The sequence below is a fragment of the Pecten maximus genome, chromosome 15 (assembly GCF_902652985.1).
Source record: "Pecten maximus chromosome 15, xPecMax1.1, whole genome shotgun sequence".
NCBI classification, from domain to species: domain Eukaryota; kingdom Metazoa; phylum Mollusca; class Bivalvia; order Pectinida; family Pectinidae; genus Pecten; species Pecten maximus.
Genome location: NC_047029.1, coordinates 37,124,078 through 37,147,657, shown reverse-complemented (window position 1 = coordinate 37,147,657; position 23,580 = coordinate 37,124,078). Strand labels below are relative to the sequence as shown.

Here is a 23,580-nt window from a genome sequence, read left to right as displayed (position 1 = left end):
AGTATATCATGTCCTGTCGTTGTTGGGTGATGACTCAGTCTCTGATTGCTATACGTACCGTGGTGTGGAGTGCCTTGAGGTCAGTATTGTGGAAGGTCTCGCTGTAACCAACAAAATTACGTGATCATTGATCAATACTTCAGTAACACCATGTCACTCTCCAACATTTTACCCCAGTAACACCATGTCACCCTACAACATTTTACCCCAGTAACACCATGTCACTCTCCAACATTTTACACACAGTAACACCATGTCACCCTCCAACATTTTACCCCAGTAACACCATGTCACTCTCCAACATTTTACCCCAGTAACACCATGTCACTCTCCAACATTTTACCCCCAGTAACACCATGTCATTCTCCCAACATTTTACCCCAGTAACACCATGTCACCCTACAACATTTTACCCCAGTAACACCATGTCACTCACCAACATTTTACCCCCAGTAACACCATGTCACTCTCTAACATTTTATCCCAGTAACACCTTGTCACTCTCCAACATTTTACCCCAGTAACACCATGTCACCCACCAACATTTTACCCCAGTAACACCATGTCACTCACCAACATTTTACCCCCAGTAACACCATGTCACTCTCTAACATTTTATCCCAGTAACACCTTGTCACTCTCCAAAATTTTACCCCAGTAACACCATGTCACTCACCAACATTTTACCCTAGTAACACCATGTCATTCTCCCAACATTTTACCCCAGTAACACCATGTCACTCACCAACATTTTACTCCCAGTAACACCATGTCACTCTCCAACATTTTACCCCAGTAACACCATGTCATTCTCCCAACATTTTACTCCAGTAACACCATGTCACCCACCAACATTTTACCCCCAGTAACACCATGTCACTCACCAACATTTTACCCCCAGTAACACCATGTCACCCACCAACATTTTACCCCCAGTAACACCATGTCACTCTCCAACATTTTACTCCCAGTAACACCATGTCACTCTCCAACATTTTACCCCTAGTACCATCTTCATAACAGAATTCATTTATGTCTAAAGCAGCTAATGATTAAAACATTTCTTAGAATTTAATGAAATCTTTAACAATAAATATTAAAATGAATTTATTAAATTTTTATTTTCAATGCAACTAAATAGAAGCATAGTATATAATATATATATAATATTAATTTTACAACGAAAATAATTTGACTTTTGTTTAGCAGATATAATGAAGTTTGAAAGAATTATTTTGTGTTTTTACAAAAGGCATATCATTAGTTTTTAACCAATGATTTGTAATTGGCGAGTAAAACTATTTCTACTGATATCAAAGGAAGACTGTTTGATTTTAAAAATCAAGTAAAATCATGTGGTATAATATCCATAACTACTGTACCTTTCTTTGTATTTTGTCTGTAACCTCGAGGCTTCTATAGACAGTTCCTGTCTGTCTCCAGCAGCCTGGTTAAAATGATATATACATTGTAAAGGTCAAATACAAATTGTAAAGGTCAAATATACTATGTTAAAGTCAAACATACATTGTAAAGGTCAAACATACATTTTGAAGGTCAAACATAAACAACAAAGGTCAAACTTAAATTACAAAAGTCAAACATAAAATGTAAAGGTCAAACATACATTTTGAAGGTCAAACATAAACAACAAAGGTCAAACTTAAATTACAAAAGTCAAACATAAAATGTAAAGGTCAAACATACATCGTAAAGGTCAAACATACATTGTAAAAGTCAAACATACATTCTGAAGGTCAAACATAAACAACAAAGGTCAAACTTAAATAACAAAAGTCACACATAAAATGTGAAGGTCAAACATACAATGGAAACATCAAATATTCAACATTGTAGAATTGTTCAATTGTTTGTAATGGTTCTCATAGAAAACTCCTTAAAACAAACCAGTGACGATCCTTTTGTTACAACAATAGTCAATTTCAATACTGAAAATATTTTTTTTGTCATAGCATACTTGTTAAATGCAATTATTGCTCTGAATAAATTATGGATGAAAACCTGGTACTTTTACGGCAAACTGAGTTGTTAATATACAATGAATCAATACATAAAATATTTTGACCAGAGACAGTTTAACACTCTGACAAAAGAGAAAGTCTGTATTCTAACTTGATAAGCACCAATGGAATGGTTAACACCTCCCTGGAGAGGATGGGGTAAGTATGTAGTAGTGATCTGGTGACTTTGAGGACGCGATTAGGTTACCATAACAGGACTTAAATTCAAATTACATCTCATTTTTTGTTCTTAATTTCAGCCTCCCCTGTTATGTGTAAGAATGGATCCTCCCATGTATTTGTCTGGTTTGTACTATTATAACTGATGGGGGGTTGAAGGTTTATATTGGAGATCTGGCCCATTTAAATGTTAGCCATGAGTCATAAGAACTAAAGTGTATGGGGAAGCGCTAGACAATAACTCGCAATACATTTACTCACATTAAGTCAATTTCATGAAATTCTCATTCAAAATAGAAGATATTCCTGTAACTTTCCAGATTCATGAAAAATGATATCATAAAAATCCTGGAAGGTGTTATCGAGTAAGGAGACACAAACTTCCACAGGAACTGATAGATTGAATCAAAAACACTTCACAAGCTTACAATCAATACAACACACTTTTTATCATATATTTTCTTACAAAAATGACATATTTTGTTCATGCAGTAAAAGCCATAACATGTTATAAAGAGATATGAAATATCTGTAAATGAGGTATAGCGATTCAGATGTAAGAATCAGTCGGGAAACACCAGGAGAAATGTAATCTCATGATCAATTATAGATTGAAATCGTCCATTTCCATGGCACGGATAAGAAAACACATTTCTCAATTTTTCAGCAAATGTTCACTTTTTATGTTGAACTCCCTCAACTTTGACCTTTGGGAACCCTATACATATATGACCTCCAACTCTGTGACCTTGCCCTAGTCAGAAATATGTGTTTACCTTTGTTGATCCAGAATAATTAACCTCTGCCTTACTGCATGATGTTCAAATTCCACCAAATCAGACAAGTTCTTGTCTATCTGATTTAGTATAATATTTGCTCTAAATTCAGGAACCTGGTAACCCATATGAAATTTTGTCCCCCCCCCCCCCCCCCTTTTTTTTTTAGGAAATTTCATTGTGTCCCAAAAAAGAACACATCTATACTTAAATTCACTAGTTAGTAAAATTTTATTTCGGGGCATTGAAGCATGACTGACTGACAGTAGTAAAATTTCATTTCAGGCATTGAAGCATGACTGACTGACAGGTGTTTCCTTCTATTGTTGTATTTATCAAAGCTTTTGTTACTTTACAGACTCATATAACTCAAAATACACTACCACATTACTGTAAATAACTTTCAATAGATTTTAGCAAACGTCAGTAGTTTTGTAGTATACATATCAGAATTTTTTTTACTTTCTTCAAATCAAAATATTTCCTATTTCTTTGACCTTGGCCTAAAGACACTGACCTTCAATAGGGCAAAGTTTGATGTCCTGGCTACGTAGTCTGCGAAATCATTCATAGCCTTTTCTTTCTGTCTGTGGTTTTCTCGTATCTGTCAAACAGAGGCAACACTCAATAAAACACTAAACAAAATACAGTGGACCCGCGATAATCCGGACGCCGATAGTCCGGAAAACTCGCAGTCCGGACGGAATAGCACGGGAACGGATTTCCGTAACGTTATTTGTACTCACCAGTCCGGAAATTCGGTTTCCGATTCCGGAAGCCCATTTTGGGAACGGAAAGTACTTTTCATTAGTAAATTTCCCCCGATAATCCGGACGATTTTTTCACCACGAGGAGAGAAAAATGTCGGGCAAGTCACCCGTGTCGACAGCTTACAGACTATCGCTTGACACTGTGCGTAGTCATAGCGACCGCTGCCAGGTCATAGCCCCGGGTGTTTACCTGTGTTACAATGTAGCTCTGTTTTTATAACGGTACATTGCTTTTCTTTACGATCGACCTAAATGCTACAGTATTAAAGGGTTTTATAGTGTATACTGGTCTTGCTTTGATCAACTTGACGTACAATATCTATTATAGTTATTTTACATAGTGCTATTTCGTAGTTAGCAATAATTAATTCACTAACATACAGTATGTGATACGATACTTAATCAATCACAAATGCATGTAATAAATTTATTATCGGTAATTAACATCACTAACAATTGTATTGGGTAAACAAGGATATCGGCTTGTAACATCGTTACGTGTAATGACGACTCATTGAAAGATGCATGTTATTAATTACACACATGGTACATTTACGTATTAAGCAGTGATCACAAGAACCGGGTTAATTACACACTAATAAGTCGTCAGATACCGCTGATTTACTTCAGTAAGTGTCACATTGTTAAGTGAATACGGGTTTAATAATTATCGGACAGCTTGGGTAGTTCTCGCTGGTGTCGCGTACTTTTAGATAGGTAGCTTGGAGTTTCTGGTACAGCAAAGTGAGTTACGATTCACCACATTAATTAATGTTAATTATTACGTGGCGTATGTCTGAATTTTATTTACACGATTGAAAACACACAATATTGTGAATAGTTTTTATTATTATTATCCAATCAGAATAAATGGGCGTAACGTGATGCGATAACTTCTGATATAAAGACTGTGAACATACCAAACTACACATTGCGACAGTATACACGAACTATTTCTTTAAACTATTAAATAAAGCCCGTATAAATAGGGAGGTATTTTTTCTACCGTATAGACTTTAATAGGGATAACATTATAAGCCTTTCAGTAGGTTTTTTCTTTTTCCCATTTATAGATAGGATAAATAGAATTTAGATTACACTTGGTAACACCGCTGGCGGTTAGCAATCTAAGTCAGCCCAACATGAAGGTGGATCGATACAAATATACAGGTACGGGTGAGCGATATGAAATATACAGGTGACGGTATATATGGGAGGTGTGTCCTGTTGGTAGGGGATTGCCCAATCACTAGCGCACTTCTCATTATACCCCACAGCAGCCATTTCAGTGAATATTAACACACCCGTGTGTTAATGGCATATATATGTGTGTGGCTCAGATCCCGGTACGGTTAGAAAGAAGTAACGGGAAATGGGTCACAAGGTCAGTCATGAGAATGTAGGGCGAGCCCACCTAATACAAATTGTTTTAAAAGGGAATTACTCCCTAAGTAAATATATGAACTAAAATACAAAAGTTTATATTTTAAGTAAATATATATTCATGTATAGACTCATGAATACTCCATCGCCTTCATGTTCGGAAAAGTGTTATCATAGTGCTAAAGAATTTGAACTTTTTTTTCGGGGCAATAGATTACTAATAATACTTTGTACATCGACTAATTTCCTTAAGAAAATAGTCGATATAACTCAGGAATCAAGGTTTCTTTTTATAACAACTAACAACCCTTGATATCCAGCTTGTACCTTTTTCTTTTTATAAAGAACCCAACTTTTTCCATAATAAGTGCTCCGCACATAAATTTTTATTTATATATTGTGAAACGAGTCAACCCCCCACTAATCCTGTAGTGGACCAGGGGAGACAACTCCAAAGAAATACCGGTCAGGACACTAAATGGGTCAAACCCGCCTGACAATCTATACCTTGTACTTACTGGTATAAGGATATTTTTTATAAGATTAAAGTGAAAACTACATATGGAGATAACTATTCCTGTGGCAGAGGAAATAGTTAAGTAATAATTTTTGTTCTCTTTTTTATATCATCTCCACATAATAGCTGGTAATATTTTAAACCAAACTTCTTCAATTCTACTTCATTCAATTACATTAATCTCATCAGCATCGTATCATTTTTTTTTTTTTTTTTTTATCCCATTTTCTTGGCCAGGACACTAAAGGACACAGTCCGCCTGGCAACCAAAATAACTTAAATATTTTGTTTCATCAAAATGATACCAGACAACTATTCCTGTGGCAGAGGAATTAGTTGATTTTTTTTTTTAATGTTTTTAACTGATACATTTTATACGTAGCTATTACGTAATTATTTAAATAAGCTGGGTACATTAGCCCTCACGTAACAATAAATTACTTTTTATAAGTATTAGACAGCTAAATGATTTTTCTCCTCCTTTTTATGTTAAATCTTTTGCTTTTCTTTTATAAAACTTCTATTGCCGCTTTTTTCTACATTTTCTCATACTGTATAATTTGCATACATTAGTATAAGATAAAAACCCGCATACACTATAGGGACGCCCCGGACCATCTATACCTCCAGCCAAGCCCGGCAAAAGGACAAAGTACTGTACCTTACGGAAGCAGTGACGTCCTCGACTGTCGGGTGTAACTGGTGGCCTTAGACCCGGGGTACACAACAGACACATTATATATCACCCCTATTCGAACATCAACATACGACAATAATCTCACTTTTGAACAAATACATATATCTATCGATTTTACTTTTTTTTTTTTTTTTTTTTTTTTGCAAAGATAACTTATAAATATATAAAGATAAATTTTTAACACAAGTATATAGTAAGCCTCTTGGCTCCCTTCGGTCACCCTCCCACGACAAAAAAACTATAACGTGGGCTATTTTAATACCATCGTAGAGCGACTGGCGTACATGGGCCCGCCCACAACGCCACACCCCCACCACATCGTCGACTACACATTGCAACTTATTCATTGTATCTTCATACTTACGTAAAAATCATATAAAAAAAGCATGGACTAATGGTAAGTTGTACATAGTGGGTCTTTCATTTCACGTTTCTGATTTACGTAACAAACGTACATTGTACATAGCAGTTCGTTTATTTCAGGTTTTTAACTTACAGTAAAAAAAACACAAAAACACAGACTGTTGGTAAGTTGTAAAAACCGGGTCTTTCATTTCAGGTTCATAATTTACGTAAAAAAACGTACATTGTACATAGTGGGTCTTTCATTTCAGGTATTTAACGTATGTAATTTCTACTCGTTTGTGAACCTCTGGGACGTAACCCATGTGTGTTGTTTGTAGGTCACATATGCCCGCTATAAATAAAACAACTTTCACTTCACATGTTCTTTTAAAAACATTGTTTATTTTTTAGTTTCTACAAAATAAAAGAAAACAAGAATCATATCAAGAACATAAGTGTATTTATTTTTTAAAAAGACTGACTATTAGACGTGTTTATGAAACGTCATTAAAACGTCCCGGATTGTATATAATCAAGGGAGATAACTCTTACATAACAATTTTTTGACCTGGTAGACGAAATTCGGTAGTCCGGAAAACTCGTAATCCGGACGGTTTGGGCTGGGAACGAAGGTGTTCGGATTATCGAGGGTCCACTGTAAATGATTATGTGAGTAAGCTTCTGACATCAGTTTAAAGGTGCAAAAAATATTACTTTCTCAATCTGGGTGCCAAAATAGTTTCAATACCCTTATTACTGATGATTTTAATACCTTATTCAAGACAGGGTAGAGACTAATTTGTAACAGGTGAGGGCTTTGTGCATTAACTACAGATTCAGAATAAAACGTCAAAGGAACACAAATAGAGATTTATCATTCAAACCGATATTCTTCAGTTTAAAGTGACACAACTGATACGAAAGGGAGATTAGTAAACGCTCTTCAATGAAAGAAACATTTCAATTTATACGGTATCCATCAATCAAAATAACTAATGTAACATCTGCTGAGGATCTCACTGACAAAGCAAGGGAAAAAAGGTGACAAAATAAAAACATCAATTTGTACGCACCTCCGCGTAGAACTCCTGCTCGTCAAGGACATCCTGGTTCTGCTGGGCCTCCAATAGCTCCTGTTGTGTACCTGACACGATGTGTACACGTTCCTCAATCGCCCTGGAGATGGCCTCTATGGCCTCAAGGTCAGGGGTTACAGGTCGAACCTGTTCCTCACTAAGCTCTGCTATCACTTCATTCCACACCTCCCCCATCTGTTCATTGTAAATGTAATGCAATGATTTAGTAAAAAGTCTCACAAAAATCAAAGTCTTCCAAAAAAAACATTTATTGCATAAAAACCTTGGTATGAATAACATGCCATATAAAAGAACTGAGAAAAGATTGCCCTTCCCCAATAATGTTTCACATAAAATGTGGTTGTTCTCCAACCAAGGTTTAAGGAGTTTTAAAGCAAAATTTCAGCAAAGTTCCACTTTTTGGCCCCATTCCTCTGTTCCCCGGGGTTGGCCTGGCCTCATTTATAAAAAAATCAATTACCTCCCCCGATGATGTTTCACACTAAATTTGATAGCAATCTGCTTCGGGGTTAAGGTGGAGTATTATTTTGAAAGTAAAAGTTTGATGGCACACAGCAGATGATGACAGACACAATGGCTATATATATATAGGTCATCCTGACCCCTGGGGTCAGATGACCTAAAACAGATTATAATCAGGCATGAACTTATAGCATGATCAATGTGGTATATTGTTTTTTTTTTTCATGATTGAATGAGTTTTATTTCCCAAGCATTACATTTAGTGATATGTTACCTTAAAGTCGAGGTATTTCTCAACGACAGTCAAAGTTACATGATCATCGACAGTCAGACCGGGCAGGTCAGTAAACCCTGAAAAACAAAATGTAACAGTAGTGGTCAGTTACAGAAATACAAGGAGTGATAAGTGCTCAGTGATGAAATAACAATGGTCAGCGAAATAAGATTTGTGGAACAAGGTCCAGAGGGATCTTAGCGCCCACCAATGATGTAAAGGTCCAATGACGGACTTTTCTCTACTTTTCCTTTCTATCCTCTTGATCATTTTATAAAAAAAAATGAAGGTGAGCAGAAGCTCAAATTGATATACTTTCTTTAACAATAAAATAAATATGTCCATGAGTTCATGAAACATGCGAACACAAGCGGTCAAGTATGCCTGTCGGACGTTTTTTTTCCAATCAGTCTCAACATTCACATCTAGGAATCAAGGAGAACTGGCTTATACAAAATATGAAAAAGATCCATAAACAAGCTGTAAAAATTCAAAATGGGAGCATGTCAACAATTATGTTTTCTAATCAGTTTCAAAATGAAACATGCACAACTACCGACCAAGGGGAACATACATATGAAATTTGAGAAAGATCTAAGATACTTCCTGAGAAATAGCGGTAATAAGAATTTTCACAGACAGAAGGACGGAAGAAGGACGGACGAAGGAAGGACGAAGGACGGAGGAAGGAAGACAGCAGAGACAACAGGCAATCTTGATAGCCCACAACCAAAAAAACAAGAAGATCTTATCATAGTTAATAGACACATGTTCCTGATTATTCTTACCTATCTTACAGAAGATGGAGTATATTTTTGCCCTCATGTTCTCCGACACATCGACTATGGCCTGACTGGGGTTGGCCGCCGGTTGTGGTATAACTCCTTGTTTCTCTTGAAGGACGCCCATCAAAGGTCGAGTGTGGTCTAAAATGGCACCATCTTTACTTCGCCTCACTCCGAGCTCACGTTCCTCGTTGCGGAAGATGTCACAGAAAAGATGAGGCGCCGAGGCATTGTCATTTCCACGCCAAGTAAGGACATGGTGTATTGTCTTTGGGTTCTCACACAAGTCCAGTAGACAGCCAAGGATCAGATTGTGCATGTTCTTAGGACAAACCTGGAGGTAAAGATAAAGAATACAGGTTTGATAGTCAGGTGGTACACTGGTAACACACTGACAACACACTGACAACACACTGATAACACACTGACAACACACTGGTAACATACTGACAACACACTGATAACACACTGACAACACACTGATAACACACTGACAACACACTGGTAACATACTGACAATACACTGGTAACACACTGACAACACACCGGTAACACACTGACAACACACTGGTAACACACTGGTAACACACTGACAACACACCGGTAACACACTGACAACACCCTGGTAACATACTGACAATACACTGACAACACACTGGTAACACACTGGTAACACACTGACAACACACCGGTAACACACTGACAACACACTGACAACACACCGGTAACACACTGACAACACACCGGTAACACACTGACAACACACTGGTAACACACTGACAACACACTGGTAACACACTGACAACACACCGGTAACACACTGACAACACCCTGGTTTCCTCCCACAGTAAAACCCTCATGCACTTCCAACAGCAATAATTAGTAAAAGCTGATAGAACTTGTTGTTATTTTGTGACCTTGACATTTGAACTTCAGCCCTTTTGGGTTTTTTTACATTTTGGATCTGTTTGAGCAATTTGTGTATAGAAATTAAAACGGGGTCAAATACCTACTACTAAATACATGTTATAAAAAAGGTGACATGATTTTTTATCTAGAACTTTATATTTGTGCATGTTATAACATACCAAAGTCAGATAGTTTATGACACAATTAATATACATCGTATAATTGTCTCCCTAGTAAAACACATACCGCCCAATTCAACATTTGTCTGATGTATAAATCTATTTCAGAGTTTTATAATAAACATGAGACGGCAATGTAATGAAACACAGCATAACATCATTTAACCAACAACACATTGCCCCCTCAATAATCAAACATCAGTCCTGAACATTGATAAATATTTGAACTGTGTCAACTGTCAAAGGAATCAATAAACATTTGATTATGAATCTTGAGCCGCATTGAAAATTAATCATTAGCAAGCCGGCAATTGTCTGATGGAGCAGCTACAAACGTGCTGATCTCAAATTTCATCACATATTCATCCTCAAATACTGCATCACTTTCCTCCAGTAATTCTGTCAAACTTTCATCAATATTAAGTACAAACTGCCACTTAGCTTATACAGCTTGTGATCTGCGGTAGAATTAGTTTTAGGATACATGTTACTACCAAAACTCTAACACAGCTAATTGATTTAAAACCTTACAGCCTCTAATGGTATAATCAACATTTAAATTGACAGTGTTATTCTCAGTTTAAATTGATTAGACAATAAAAAATGCCCTTGATAGAAAACAGATGTTAAATGAAACTGGAGAAGCATTCTACTCATTACCAACACAGATTGACTTAAAAAACCCCGAGTACCTAACTAACTAGGTTATTTAACTCATTAACTACATGAACCTGGCTATAACTAACTAGGGTATTTAACTCATTAACTACATAAACCTGGCTATACCTAACTAGTTTATTAAACTCATTAACTACATGAACCTGGCTATAACTAACTAGGGTATTTAACTAATTGACTTAACCAGAGTATCTAACTAACTAGGTTATTCAACTTACCAACACAGATTGACTTAAAAACCGGAGTATCTAACTAACTAGGTTATATAACTTACCAACACAGATTGACTTAAAAAACCCGAGTACCTAACTAACTAGGTTATTCAACTCATTAACTACATGAACCTGGCTATAACTAACTAGGGTATTTAACTTATTGACTTAACCAGAGTATCTAACTAACTAGGCTCTAACGGACTTAACCAGAGTATCTAACTAACTAGGGTCTAACTGACTTAACCAGAGTATCTAACTAACTAGAGTCTAACTGACTTAACCAGAGTATCTAACTAACTAGGGTCTAACTGAACTAACTAGAGTATCTAACTAACTAGGGTCTAACTGACTTAACCAGAGTATCTAACTAACTAGAGTCTAACTGACTTAACCAGAGTATCTAACTAACTAGGGTCTAATTGACTTAACCAGAGTATCTAACTAACTAGGGTCTAACTGACTTAACCAGAGTATCTAACTAACTAGAGTCTAACTGACATAACCAGAGTATCTAACTAACTAGAGTCTAACTGACATAACCAGAGTATCTAACTAACTAGGGTCTAACTGACTTAACCAGAGTATCTAACTAATTAGGGTCTAACTGACTTAACCAGAGTATCTAACTAACTAGGGTCTAACTGAACTAACTAGAGTATCTAACTAACTAGGGTCTAACTGACATAACCAGAGTATCTAACTAACTAGGGTCTAACTGACATAACCAGAGTATCTAACTAACTAGAGTCTAACTGACATAACCAGAGTATCTAACTAACTAGAGTCTAACTGACTTAACCAGAGTATCTAACTAACTAGGGTCTAACTGACATGACCAGAGTATCTAACTAACTAGGGTCTAACTGACTTAACCAGAGTATCTAACTAACTAGGGTCTAACTGAAGTAACCTGAGTATCTAACTAACTAGGGTCTAACTGACATAACCAGAGTATCTAACAAACTAGGGTCTAACTGACATAACCAGAGTAACTAACTAGGGTCTAACTGAAGTAACCAGAGTATCTAACTTACTAGGGTCTAACTGAACTAACTAGAGTATCTAACTAACTATGGTCTAACTGAACTAACTAGAGTATCTAACTAACAAGTGTCTAACTGAACTTACTAGAGTATCTAACTAACTAGGGTCTAACTGAAGTAACCAGAGTCTCTAACTAACTAGGGTCTAACTGACATAACCAGAGTATTTAACAAACTAGGGTCTAACTGACATAACCAGAGTATCTAACTAACTAGGGTCTAACTGAAGTAACCAGAGTCTCTCACTAACTAGGGTCTAACTGACATAACCAGAGTATTTAACAAACTAGGGTCTAACTGACATAACCAGAGTTTTTAACAAACTAGGGTCTAACTGAAGTAACCAGAGTCTCTAACTAACTAGGGTCTAACTGACATAACCAGAGTACATTTATGTATCTAACTAGGGTCTAACTGACATAACCAGAGTCTCTAACTAACTAGGGTCTAACTGACATAACCAGAGTAACTAACTAGGGTCTAACTGACTTAACCAGAGTATCTAACTAACTAGGGTCTAACTGGACTAACTAGAGTATCTAACTAACTAGGGTCTAACTGACATAACCAGAGTATCTAACTAATTAGAGTGTTTAACAGAGAACCACTGATAAGGAAATCCTTCCATCACATAAATTATTTCATCTTTTGTTGATTATTATAATCATTTATTTATTCATTTAGTGGTGTCCTTATTTTAGTATTTATAATACAATACAAATTGTACAAATTTCTGTCGTTTTTAACTGTAGAAATTTATTTTTTTCATTACTGCATAATTATTAAATTAATATTTTCCCATAGTTGTCATGGTGAGAACTTGTTTGTGAGCATTTTATTTTGCACAACATCATCTTGGCAAAATTCTGCAATGGTAAATATTATGTATATATATATATTTGTGGAGCATTTTTTGTGGTGAATTCAATGACTATGAATATAGCAATACGGTAAATCCACCAGAAATATTAGCAACTATACCGTACTACAGAATGTGTGTCCTTCAACACAAATATTTAGAGATGTAAAATAAAGAACTTTGAAAAATGTAAGTAAACCGAAAGTTTTTTCAAACAAAATCAACAGCTTCACATTTACAAATGAAAATCATGGTATTAAATTAACTTAAAAAATCACAAAAAATATTTTATCCACAAAATACAAGTTCAGTGCACAAAAATAAGTTTACATAGAAACATAATTAAATTATATTTCAGTAATGAGGTGAATCTGGTCAGGCTTCCAGCTTTAATAAACAATTGATCAGTGAATTAATTAAGGGGGTGTGGCTTACCTCCAGTAGATCAATCAGTAGGAACACGCCTTCCTTCTCCAGAAAGTAATCCTCGGTGCCGTAACAGTTGACGATGGAGCACCTGTATTAGATAAACACGGTACTCATTCTGATATCTCGGGTAATCAGAATCCTCATGGCAGACTGTTTACATAATCACCAAAACATTGCTATGGTTACTAATGAAGAAATAATCTCATTTATTTAATTTATGTAATATTTCAATTTCTAGCATTCTGCAGTGAAAATAATCTGATTTTGAATAGAGAAGTGTATGTGAGTTTACCCTTCTCCAGTAAATTAGTGCTGCTGATTAATTCTGTCATTAAATCATCTGTACAGTATACTGTTATCATCAATAAGGCCATGCCTGGTAATAATATTCTCTGCCCCATCAACTATCAAGCTTATCGCTGTACCATCATAATGACAAAATGAAATAAAGGGAGGGAACTCTGATAGAAAACAATGGTTAATAAGCCCACCCATGTCTGTTGTCCTTCAATATGATATTAATGCTATTGGTCATTTGTCCTTCAATATGATATTAATGCTATTGGTCATTTGTCCTTCAATACGCCCAAGTTTATATGTAGGCCTGGCGAATTCATTACAGGACATTTAATTGTCTTTTGATGAACTATTTATTCAGAGGGATTAAGAATCCACAAGGTCAAGGTCAAGCAGCACAATCTGCAATCCAACCTGACATTTCCAAGAATATGTCTGTGGTCTTTAGGGGGTCAATACTGAGCTCTAAACTAAAATGAAATATTTTCATATTTAAGTCAAATTCCCAAAATCCCGGTTTACTTCTGAAAATTGAATGACCACTTAAGCCCCCAAGTCTTTTGTAAAGAAATGCTCAATAAATTAGATGATCTCCCCTTAGTTAGGAACTTAGAATCATGCAGACTTATCCTAGAGACAACCTTAATTCTATTGATAAGATTCTTGAGACAGACTGGTCTGTATTTCCAATTCACCAAAAATGAGACACCTTTATTCTGTAAGACCAGTGAAGTGAATCATTTGCCAGTGGTTAAATTCACCATAATCCATCCAAGAAGAACGTGATCAATTCACAATATAGTGAATTTCACAACCCTTAGCAGCACACATCTCATATAAATCATACGAGGCCAGGCAAAATATTATTTTCAAAGAGTGAAAATTTCTTGATCTAAATTTTTCTAGCATACAACGAACGATACACCAAAAATACAGAAAAAGAATTTGAAACGGAAAATATGAAATTTCCAATGAGGAGACAGCGTGGTGCGCCCACCTAGTTGTCCCTGAATCTCTGTTACATTAACACGGTAACGATGAGCAGTATTATCTACATTCTTCACACTCAAATATTCTCACAGCTTCCAAAAACGTGCTGCTACCATCTGGACCCAATAAGAGATCACTTTGTGTGAAGAATGGGGTGTTTTGCTTGGTGTTCTGGGTCAGCTTTGTTCTAATAGAATCGAGATCCATAACTTTAACAGCACAATGGAACCTCTGACAAGTTTCCTGGCAAACACTCACTCAGCTGACAGCATCCTACCTCAGATTCTCTCTACTAGGTGGATTAACATGCCCCATAGATTTCTGTTGGCAGATGCATAATGTAAAAATATCTTTTTAACATATTTATTGCACAAAATATATATCTCCAGTCAATTTGTTGAACATGAAAATCCAACATGTTGGCTGACATGGCATTTGTTCAATGAAACTCCCTAAAAAAATACATAAAACAAGGCAATTATTTATACTGCCTTTTAGCAATTTAGTATAATATTCTAGATCTAAGTAAATGCAAAAGAACTGATTTACCTAAACAACTGCATTAATGATTCATCAATGGACAGAATGTTAACTGATTAACGACAGGTGTCAGTCAGTCTACAAAGGTTTGGTGTAGACAGGTGTCACTCTCATAATGTTTGGTGTAGACAGGTGTCATTCTACAAAGGTTTGGTGTAGACAGGTGTCACTCTACACAAGGTTTGGTGTAGACAGGTGTCACTCTACACAAGGTTTGGTGTAGACAGGTGTCATTCTACACAAGGTTTGGTGTAGACAGGTGTCATTCTACACAAGGTTTGGTGTAGACAGGTGCCACCCTACAAAGGTTTGGTGTAGACAGGTGTCACTCTACACAAGGTTTGGTGCAGACAGGTGTCACTCTACACAAGGTTTGGTGTAGACAGGTGTCACCCTACACAAGGTTTGGTGTAGACAGGTGTCACTCTACACAAGGTTTGGTGTAGACAGGTGTCACTCTACACAAGGTTTGATGTAGACAGGTGCCACCCTACACAAGGTTTGGTGTAGACAGGTGTCACTTTACAGAAGACTGACAGATAAGTTTGAGTAACAGAGAAACAGTACTTACCAGACACAGTCTACCGCGGCCAGGAGAAGTCGGTGATGTCCCAGCCCACTACTCAGAAGTTTGGAGTCTGTCTTGAGATAGTGTATAGTGACATCCACACCATTAGTACCAAAAAGTTCCTGTCAACATAGCATCATAGATTTATTGTTATATACAATTTTCATGACCTTCAATAAGAAACAACGTGATTATTAAGAGAGGGTAAAAAAATATCATTTGATTCAGATATTACAAATGATGCAATAATACCCAAAACTAGAACTGTCATCAGAATGGCTGACTAATAATCCCCGATTAATTTGAATCCTCATCCATCCCGCTCCCCCATCCATCCCACTCCCCCATCCATCCCACTCTCCCAACCATCCCACTCCCCCAACCATCCCACTCTCCCAACCATCCCGCTCCCCAACCATCCCACTCTCCCAACCATCCCACTCCCCCAACCATCCCGCTCCCCCAACCATCCCACTCCCCAACCATCCCACTCTCCCAACCATCCCACTCTCCCAACCATCCCACTCTCCCAACCATCCCACTCCCCAACCATCCCACTCTCCCAACCATCCCACTCTCCCAACCATCCCAATCTCCCATCCATCCCACTATCCCAACCATCACACTCCCCCAACCATCCCACTCCCCCAACCATCCCACTCTCCCAACCATCCCACTCCCCCAACCATCCCACTCCTCCAACCATCTCACTATCCCAATCCAACATATAATTTCTGTTTTAAACACTGTTAACTTCAGTCTGTCTGTATAGACAGAAGTCTATAAATACAGGTGTCACTGTACAGGTAAATCAATGATGATTTGACCTACTTTTCTGTGCATATCTCCATCACACAAACATGACAGGATCAGCAACATGTCCGACTGCATCTCCACATCGATGGCGTCATCTTCACTTTGGCTACGGATGGCATTCGACAAAATTGCTGAATGCAAATAAAATCAGTATCGTTAGATATGTGAAGTTTAATTAAATTTTTATTCTGTTCGTGCATAAAGCAATAACGAGTCTACAAAATTATATACATTTTCAATATTTCAATTTCAGAATAAGATTGACTAACATGGTTGTAATCATGATTTGCTTTTAGCTGAATAATCTTTTTACTAATATCCAATATCTAACTATATTTACTGAATTGTTTGCTGTGTATAAATGTTGTTTTTTGCTTTGTTATGAAAACCTCAAAATTACCAGCATGCACCAAATTTATCTTACAAAGTTAACTGTTCTAAGCTGATTGTCTCCCTTTACTTCTCTGACTTACTGATAATCTGGTTGATGGCTCCCTGATCAGCGAGATCCTGAATAACAACCTCGTCACCAGTGGACACCACACTCCGTAACAAACGCAGGCAGTGACGCATCTGAGCACGTTTGTTGCCCCTCCCTCCAGTTCCGTGGATACTGTTTCCATGTCCACCAAAGTCCTCTGTCAAACCAAGGCATACAGAATATTAATGAAATGATTACTGTGTTGGGAATATATTTGTCCAATATCTAATATTAATTATCGGATTCTGAATTAATTGATAATGGATTATTGCTTGATAGTAAAGAAAGGCTAATGTAACATTTAATCTCATAATAAATGACACAGAGATACGCCTGAACAGATCCATCTTAGATTATTTCTCTTAAATACTTACAATTCTAAAAAAAATATAGAAAGACATTGACCTAATCGTCAGCCGAAAAAGGAAACTATGGGGGTTGAGGCGGGGATTCCACAGTCGCAATGAATATTATACATCACAGAAACAATACAATGTTGTCTCACTGACGAATTATCATGATGACGTCATAGCTACTGCCTGCTGTACTTCACACCCCCATGTCAGATTAATAGAATATTTCACCCTCTAAGAGGTTAGAGATCCCCTGTCTCACTCCCAATGGGGTGAATATATATATAATATATTTCTCTTACTCTGTTTATCCTCTTACGTATCTAATATTGATGTCATATCAGTACAAGACATTCTATAGGATCACTCTGTATGTGAGGTTTACCTTTGTCTATAGGATCACTCTGTATGTGAGGTTTACCTTTGTCCATAGGATCAGTCTGTATGTGAGGTTTACCTTTGTCTATTGGATCACTCTGTATGTGAGGTTTACCTTTGTCTATAGGATCACTCTGTATGTGGGGTTTACCTTTGTCTATAGGATCAGTCTGTATGTGAGGTTTACCTTTGTCTATAGGATCACTCTGTATGTGAGGTTTACCTTTGTCTATAGGATCACTCTGTATGTGAGGTTTATCTTTGTCTATAGGATCAGTCTGTATGTGAGGTTTACCTTTGTCTATAGGATCACTCTGTATGTGAGGTTTACCTTTGTCTATAGGATCACTCTGTATGTGAGGTTTACCTTTGTCTATAGGATCACTCTGTATGTGAGGTTTACCTTTGTCTATAGGATCACTCTGTATGTGAGGTTTACCTTTGTCTATAGGATGACTCTGTATGTAAGGTTTACCTTTGTCTATAGGATGACTCTGTATGTGAGGTTTACCTTTGTCTATAGGATCACTCTGTATGTGAGGTTTACCTTTGTCTATAGGATCAGTCTGTATGTGAGGTTTACCTTTGTCTATAGGATCACTCTGTATGTGAGGTTTACCTTTGTCTATAGGATCACTCTGTATGTGAGGTTTACCTTTGTCTATAGGATCACTCTGTATGTGAGGTTTACCTTTGTCTATAGGATCGACTCTGTATGTAGGTTTACCTTTGTCTATAGGATCACTCTGTATGTGAGGTTTACCTTTGTCTATAGGATCACTCTGTATGTGAGGTTTACCTTTGTCCATAGGATCAGTCTGTATGTGAGGTTTACCTTTGTCCATAGGATCAGTCTGTATGTGAGGTTTACCTTTGTCTATTGGATCACTCTGTATGTGAGGTTTACCTTTGTCTATAGGATCACTCTATATGTGAGGTTTACCTTTGTCTATAGGATCAGTCTGTATGTGAGGTTTACCTTTGTCTATAGGATCACTCTGTATGTGAGGTTTACCTTTGCCTATAGGATCACTCTGTATGTGAGGTTTACCTTTGTCTATAGGATCACTCTGTATGTGAGGTTTACCTTTGTCTATAGGATCACTCTGTATGTGAGGTTTACCTTTGTCTATAGGATCACTCTGTATGTGAGGTTTACCTTTGTCTATAGGATCACTCTGTATGTGAGGTTTACCTTTGTCTATAGGATCAGTCTGTATGTGAGGTTTACCTTTGTCCATAGGATCACTCTGTATGTGAGGTTTACCTTTGTCCATAGGATCACTCTGTATGTGAGGTTTACCTTTGTCTATAGGATCACTCTGTATGTGAGGTTTACCTTTGTCTATAGGATCAGTCTGTATGTGAGGTTTACCTTTGTCTATAGGATCACTCTATATGTGAGGTTTACCTTTGTCTATAGGATCAGTCTGTATGTGAGGTTTACCTTTGTCTATTGGATCACTCTATATGTGAGGTTTACCTTTGTCTATAGGATCACTCTGTATGTGAGGTTTACCTTTGCCTATAGGATCACTCTGTATGTGAGGTTTACCTTTGTCTATTGGATCACTCTGTATGTGAGGTTTACCTTTGTCTATAGGATCACTCAGTATGTGAGGTTTACCTTTGTCTATAGGATCACTCTGTATGTGAGGTTTACCTTTGTCTATAGGATCAGTCTGTATGTGAGGTTTACCTTTGTCTATAGGATCAGTCTGTATGTGAGGTTTACCTTTGTCTATAGGATCACTCTGTATGTGAGGTTTACCTTTGTCTATAGGATCACTCTGTATGTGAGGTTTACCTTTGTCTATAGGATCAGTCTGTATGTGAGGTTTACCTTTGCCTATTGGATCAGTCTGTATGTGAGGCTTACCTTTGCCGACACACCACTCGAGGAGGAGAAGGATCCTAGTACTGCCCTGACATGTCATGTAATCTTCAATCATCAATGGACATAGAGCACACAGACAAGACATGGCATGCAGCTGCACTTCCTCAAACTGTGCAGAAGTCCAGTCTCGCGGTCCCATTGTGTTCTCGTTTGCTCGTACAAAACTGAACAGGGACAACATCAAGTGGCCTTCTGACAAAACCTACGGGAGACAACAAATCATTAGTCAACACCAACAGGGCCAATTTTGTTTTATGTTGTCCAATCAGTTTGACTGGACAAGAGTTGTCCGTTCATAAAAGAGGACAGACCTTAAGTGGTCTTATTTCAGTTTAAGACGAGGCTTGACAAGACTTTCAAGGCCTGTATTAACATCTGAAGGTCTGTCCAGATTTATGTCGGAAAAGATACAACTAAAAAATTGATGAAGCACACACAAAAAGAAAGAGGCCCCAGGTCTCAATCTATTTTCCTGTCATATTAATGTGGTTTTCTGAAAAGCCATAACAGACCTCTATAGGTTGTCCATAATTTTAGGGAGTCGTAATCCTGTTGCAAAATTATTTCAAGCAATGTTATATTTCAAGCAATGTTATCATGGCCTGCCTTATATTGTTACAAGGTTCTGGGTTCGACTCTCAGAAATTAAGCTGTGTTTATATTATAAAAAACGTCCTGGGTTTGACTATCAGAAGTTGAGTTGTGTTGTTTTTATCAAAAGCAAATCTTTGATGAAAAAATAGTTCCACATAACTTTTTTGTAGTGAAAGGGGAAGCAACTCCAAGTTATACAGGTTAAAAAAAAATTAAAGATTAAAACTCTATAGCAAAAAAAATCTATAGCACAGAGTCAACAAGGAACTCTTCTTTAACAAAGGGGGAAAATGATGACACAATTTCTAATCTGACATGTACTCATTAATTGGTTATAGTTGGGTGCAATTTTTTTCCTGGTTGGCTTCAAAAATTCAAATTCTGATTTAACATTACATTTTTGTGATATATTTATTTCTATTTAACTTAATGTCATAAAAAACACAATAGGCCTACTGAGTGAAAAATTGAGTTCTGGAAAGGCTTTAAAAGACGACCATGCTGAATCAGAATTTAACGAAAACACTGTATATATTATGTTGTCACTATCGGAGTCAACATCATGTAACATTTCACTTAACATCATAACCGTATCAAACTAACAATAACCACTTCTACACCTCGGAGACGGAATCCTACTTTTTCACTGATTTACAGGTACGTACCGGAACTGCTGTGGAGTCTTTACTGAGCGTGACCAGGATGTTGAACAGCAGTTTCTTTAATTCAAAATCTTCATGGTTCTTCATTAGCTTCAGGTGTTTTACAAGAGCGTTGTGACTTTTCACTGTAACAGATGTTAGACGACAAAATTAATTTTCTGATTTTCATTATACTTTTATTTTTCCTATAGTGACAAACTGCTCCAGTAATATCTACAGTTGGTAAGTAGGTAAATATAACAGTATTCTGTAAATTGACTTAAATTTAGTGATATTCAAAGGGAAACCATTTTATCTATAACATTTGCAGAACCTTCAAAAATTCTGAGTGCTTTACACCATCAAATTACTAAACATCGGCTGGGAGAACAAAAGGGTTTAATGTGGACAAAGTTTATAATTGGTACCAGAGTATCATGTAAGGGGCAATAAGTCTGGGAAAAATCATTGAAATATTGAAGCCATCTTTACAACTAATTAAATGCACTAGCTAAGACTAAAAGTTGAATGAGAGTAAAAAGTTGGACAAAATGGAAGGACAGACAGCTGATTATAGACCATCGGTCCAGTACACACTGGGTCCAGTACTCCTGACAAATGGAAGGACAGACAGCTGATTATAGACTGTCCGTGCAGTAAACACTGGGTCCAGTACTCCTGACAAATCCTAATCTAATTATATATCAAACAGTTAATTATGTTTACCTTCCTGGAATGTAGCAAAGAGAGTGAGTTGTTTTGCGAAGCCTGTCTCCACAAATGGTGCATTGGGACACTTGGTGGCTATCATTGTGGCTATGACAAGCAAATCGTTCCTCAGCTGACGGTCATAATGGCTGTATCCTTGAGTAAGCTGGTAGATGAAAGCATCTCGTAATTGGCTGCAAAATAACACACAATTTTGTAAACTACAGAATGATTATAAAACATCTTTGCCACAATCACTTCACTAAACAAAACAAAAACAACCAAAGTTTCAGCTTAAATTTGCCAAAAATAACAACATGTCAAAAAATTGAATCAGTATCATCAATGTCAGATATATAAAGAAATTCTGTGTAAAAGTAACTGCACAAAGAAATTTGTATCCAAAATATAGATTTCCCCATTCATTTTGTATATATTTTCATTGTACTAATTTAATGAAAAAGGGACATAAATCTTTGTTTATAAGACTATAGGTTATGGATGGTAGGAGGTTGGGGTTCGAGTGGCCGTAGGTTGGGGAGTTTTAGGTATAAGGTGGTAGATGGTGGCAGTAAGTTGAGGGTGACTGTAGATTGAGGGGGCAGTAAGTTGAGGGTGGCTGTAAGTTGAGGGGGCTTTAAGTTGAGGGTGGCTACAGGCTGAGGAGGGAATAGGTTGAGGGTGACTGTAGATTGAGGGGTCAGTAAGTTGAGGGTGGCTGTAGATTGAGGGGGGGGGGGGGCAGTAAGTTGAGGGTGGCTACAGGTTGAGGGGGCAGTAAGTTGAGGGTGGCTGTAGATTGAGGGGGCAGTAAGTTGAGGGTGGCTACAGTTTGAGGGTGGTTGTAAGTTGAGGGGGCAGTAAGTTGAGGGGGCAGTAAGTTGAGGGTGGCTGTAAGTTGAGGGGGGCAGTAAGTTGAGGCTGGTGGTAGGTAGATGGTGGCAGTAAGTTGAGGGTGGCTGCAGGTTGAGGGGGGAAGTAAGTTGAGTGTGGCTGCAAGTTTAGGGTGATGGTAGGTTGAGTGAATATGCTAGATTCTCACTTGATACAGCTGAGATTGTCCAGCTGAGTAGCCAGTTGTCCCTGATCACCAAACTCCAGAAGGTTCCACAAGATGTCGACAGAGCGGAACAACAACTGACCACTAGCGTCAGCATCAGTCATCCGTGAACAAATGCGATTTCCTGCACCTACCCTCAACATCTGGTCACAGTTTTTGGCTGTAATAAAAAGAATGAAGAATTTTTCATCAGTATATGCACCTTATAAGTAATTCAAAAACATTATACAAAAGAAGTCATACACAATAAGTGGGATACAATAGACTGTCATTGGTGTCCCAAATCAACAGGAATGTAGGCAAGACTTCTACTGCAATTGTTTGTTTATGTGTTTGTTCCGCTGTTTGATTTATCTCCCTGTTCTTTTAAATCTCCTTGTTGTAGTTGGTGAACAACATATATATGGGAGGCCTGTTGCATACAATCCAAAGTAATTAGGGTAAAGTACCTTGCCCAAGGACACAACCACAACAGTACAGACCGGCCCGTTTCTCAGCTTCCCTAGACCACTACAGGTAGAGAGCGTCGAACCATGAATCTCGGATCCTCACCTGAGATTACATGGCCGGCGCTCTAACCGCCTGAGTTATCACTGATCATGTTTCAGAAACTCAGAAAAACTGAAATTATCGTGATT

At 37.3% G+C, this 23,580-nt stretch overlaps 1 protein-coding gene across 1 annotated transcript in view; it reads right to left on the bottom strand.

Annotated features, from left to right (window-relative positions):
• LOC117343133 (cilia- and flagella-associated protein 69-like) overlaps positions 1 to 23,580 on the bottom strand; it is a 34,232-nt gene that overhangs the window by 6,363 nt on the left and 4,289 nt on the right. The window contains exons 8-21 of the mRNA XM_033905448.1: positions 22,925 to 23,102; positions 21,901 to 22,076; positions 21,199 to 21,320; positions 19,922 to 20,141; positions 17,304 to 17,468; positions 16,846 to 16,961; positions 16,018 to 16,136; positions 13,626 to 13,707; positions 9,311 to 9,641; positions 8,523 to 8,599; positions 7,763 to 7,960; positions 3,495 to 3,581; positions 1,383 to 1,447; positions 59 to 101 (exon numbers count right to left, since the gene is read on the bottom strand). Of these exons, the coding sequence (XP_033761339.1) occupies positions 59 to 101; positions 1,383 to 1,447; positions 3,495 to 3,581; positions 7,763 to 7,960; positions 8,523 to 8,599; positions 9,311 to 9,641; positions 13,626 to 13,707; positions 16,018 to 16,136; positions 16,846 to 16,961; positions 17,304 to 17,468; positions 19,922 to 20,141; positions 21,199 to 21,320; positions 21,901 to 22,076; positions 22,925 to 23,102 (1,979 nt within the window). The remainder of the gene's footprint in view (positions 1 to 58; positions 102 to 1,382; positions 1,448 to 3,494; positions 3,582 to 7,762; positions 7,961 to 8,522; positions 8,600 to 9,310; positions 9,642 to 13,625; positions 13,708 to 16,017; positions 16,137 to 16,845; positions 16,962 to 17,303; positions 17,469 to 19,921; positions 20,142 to 21,198; positions 21,321 to 21,900; positions 22,077 to 22,924; positions 23,103 to 23,580) is intronic.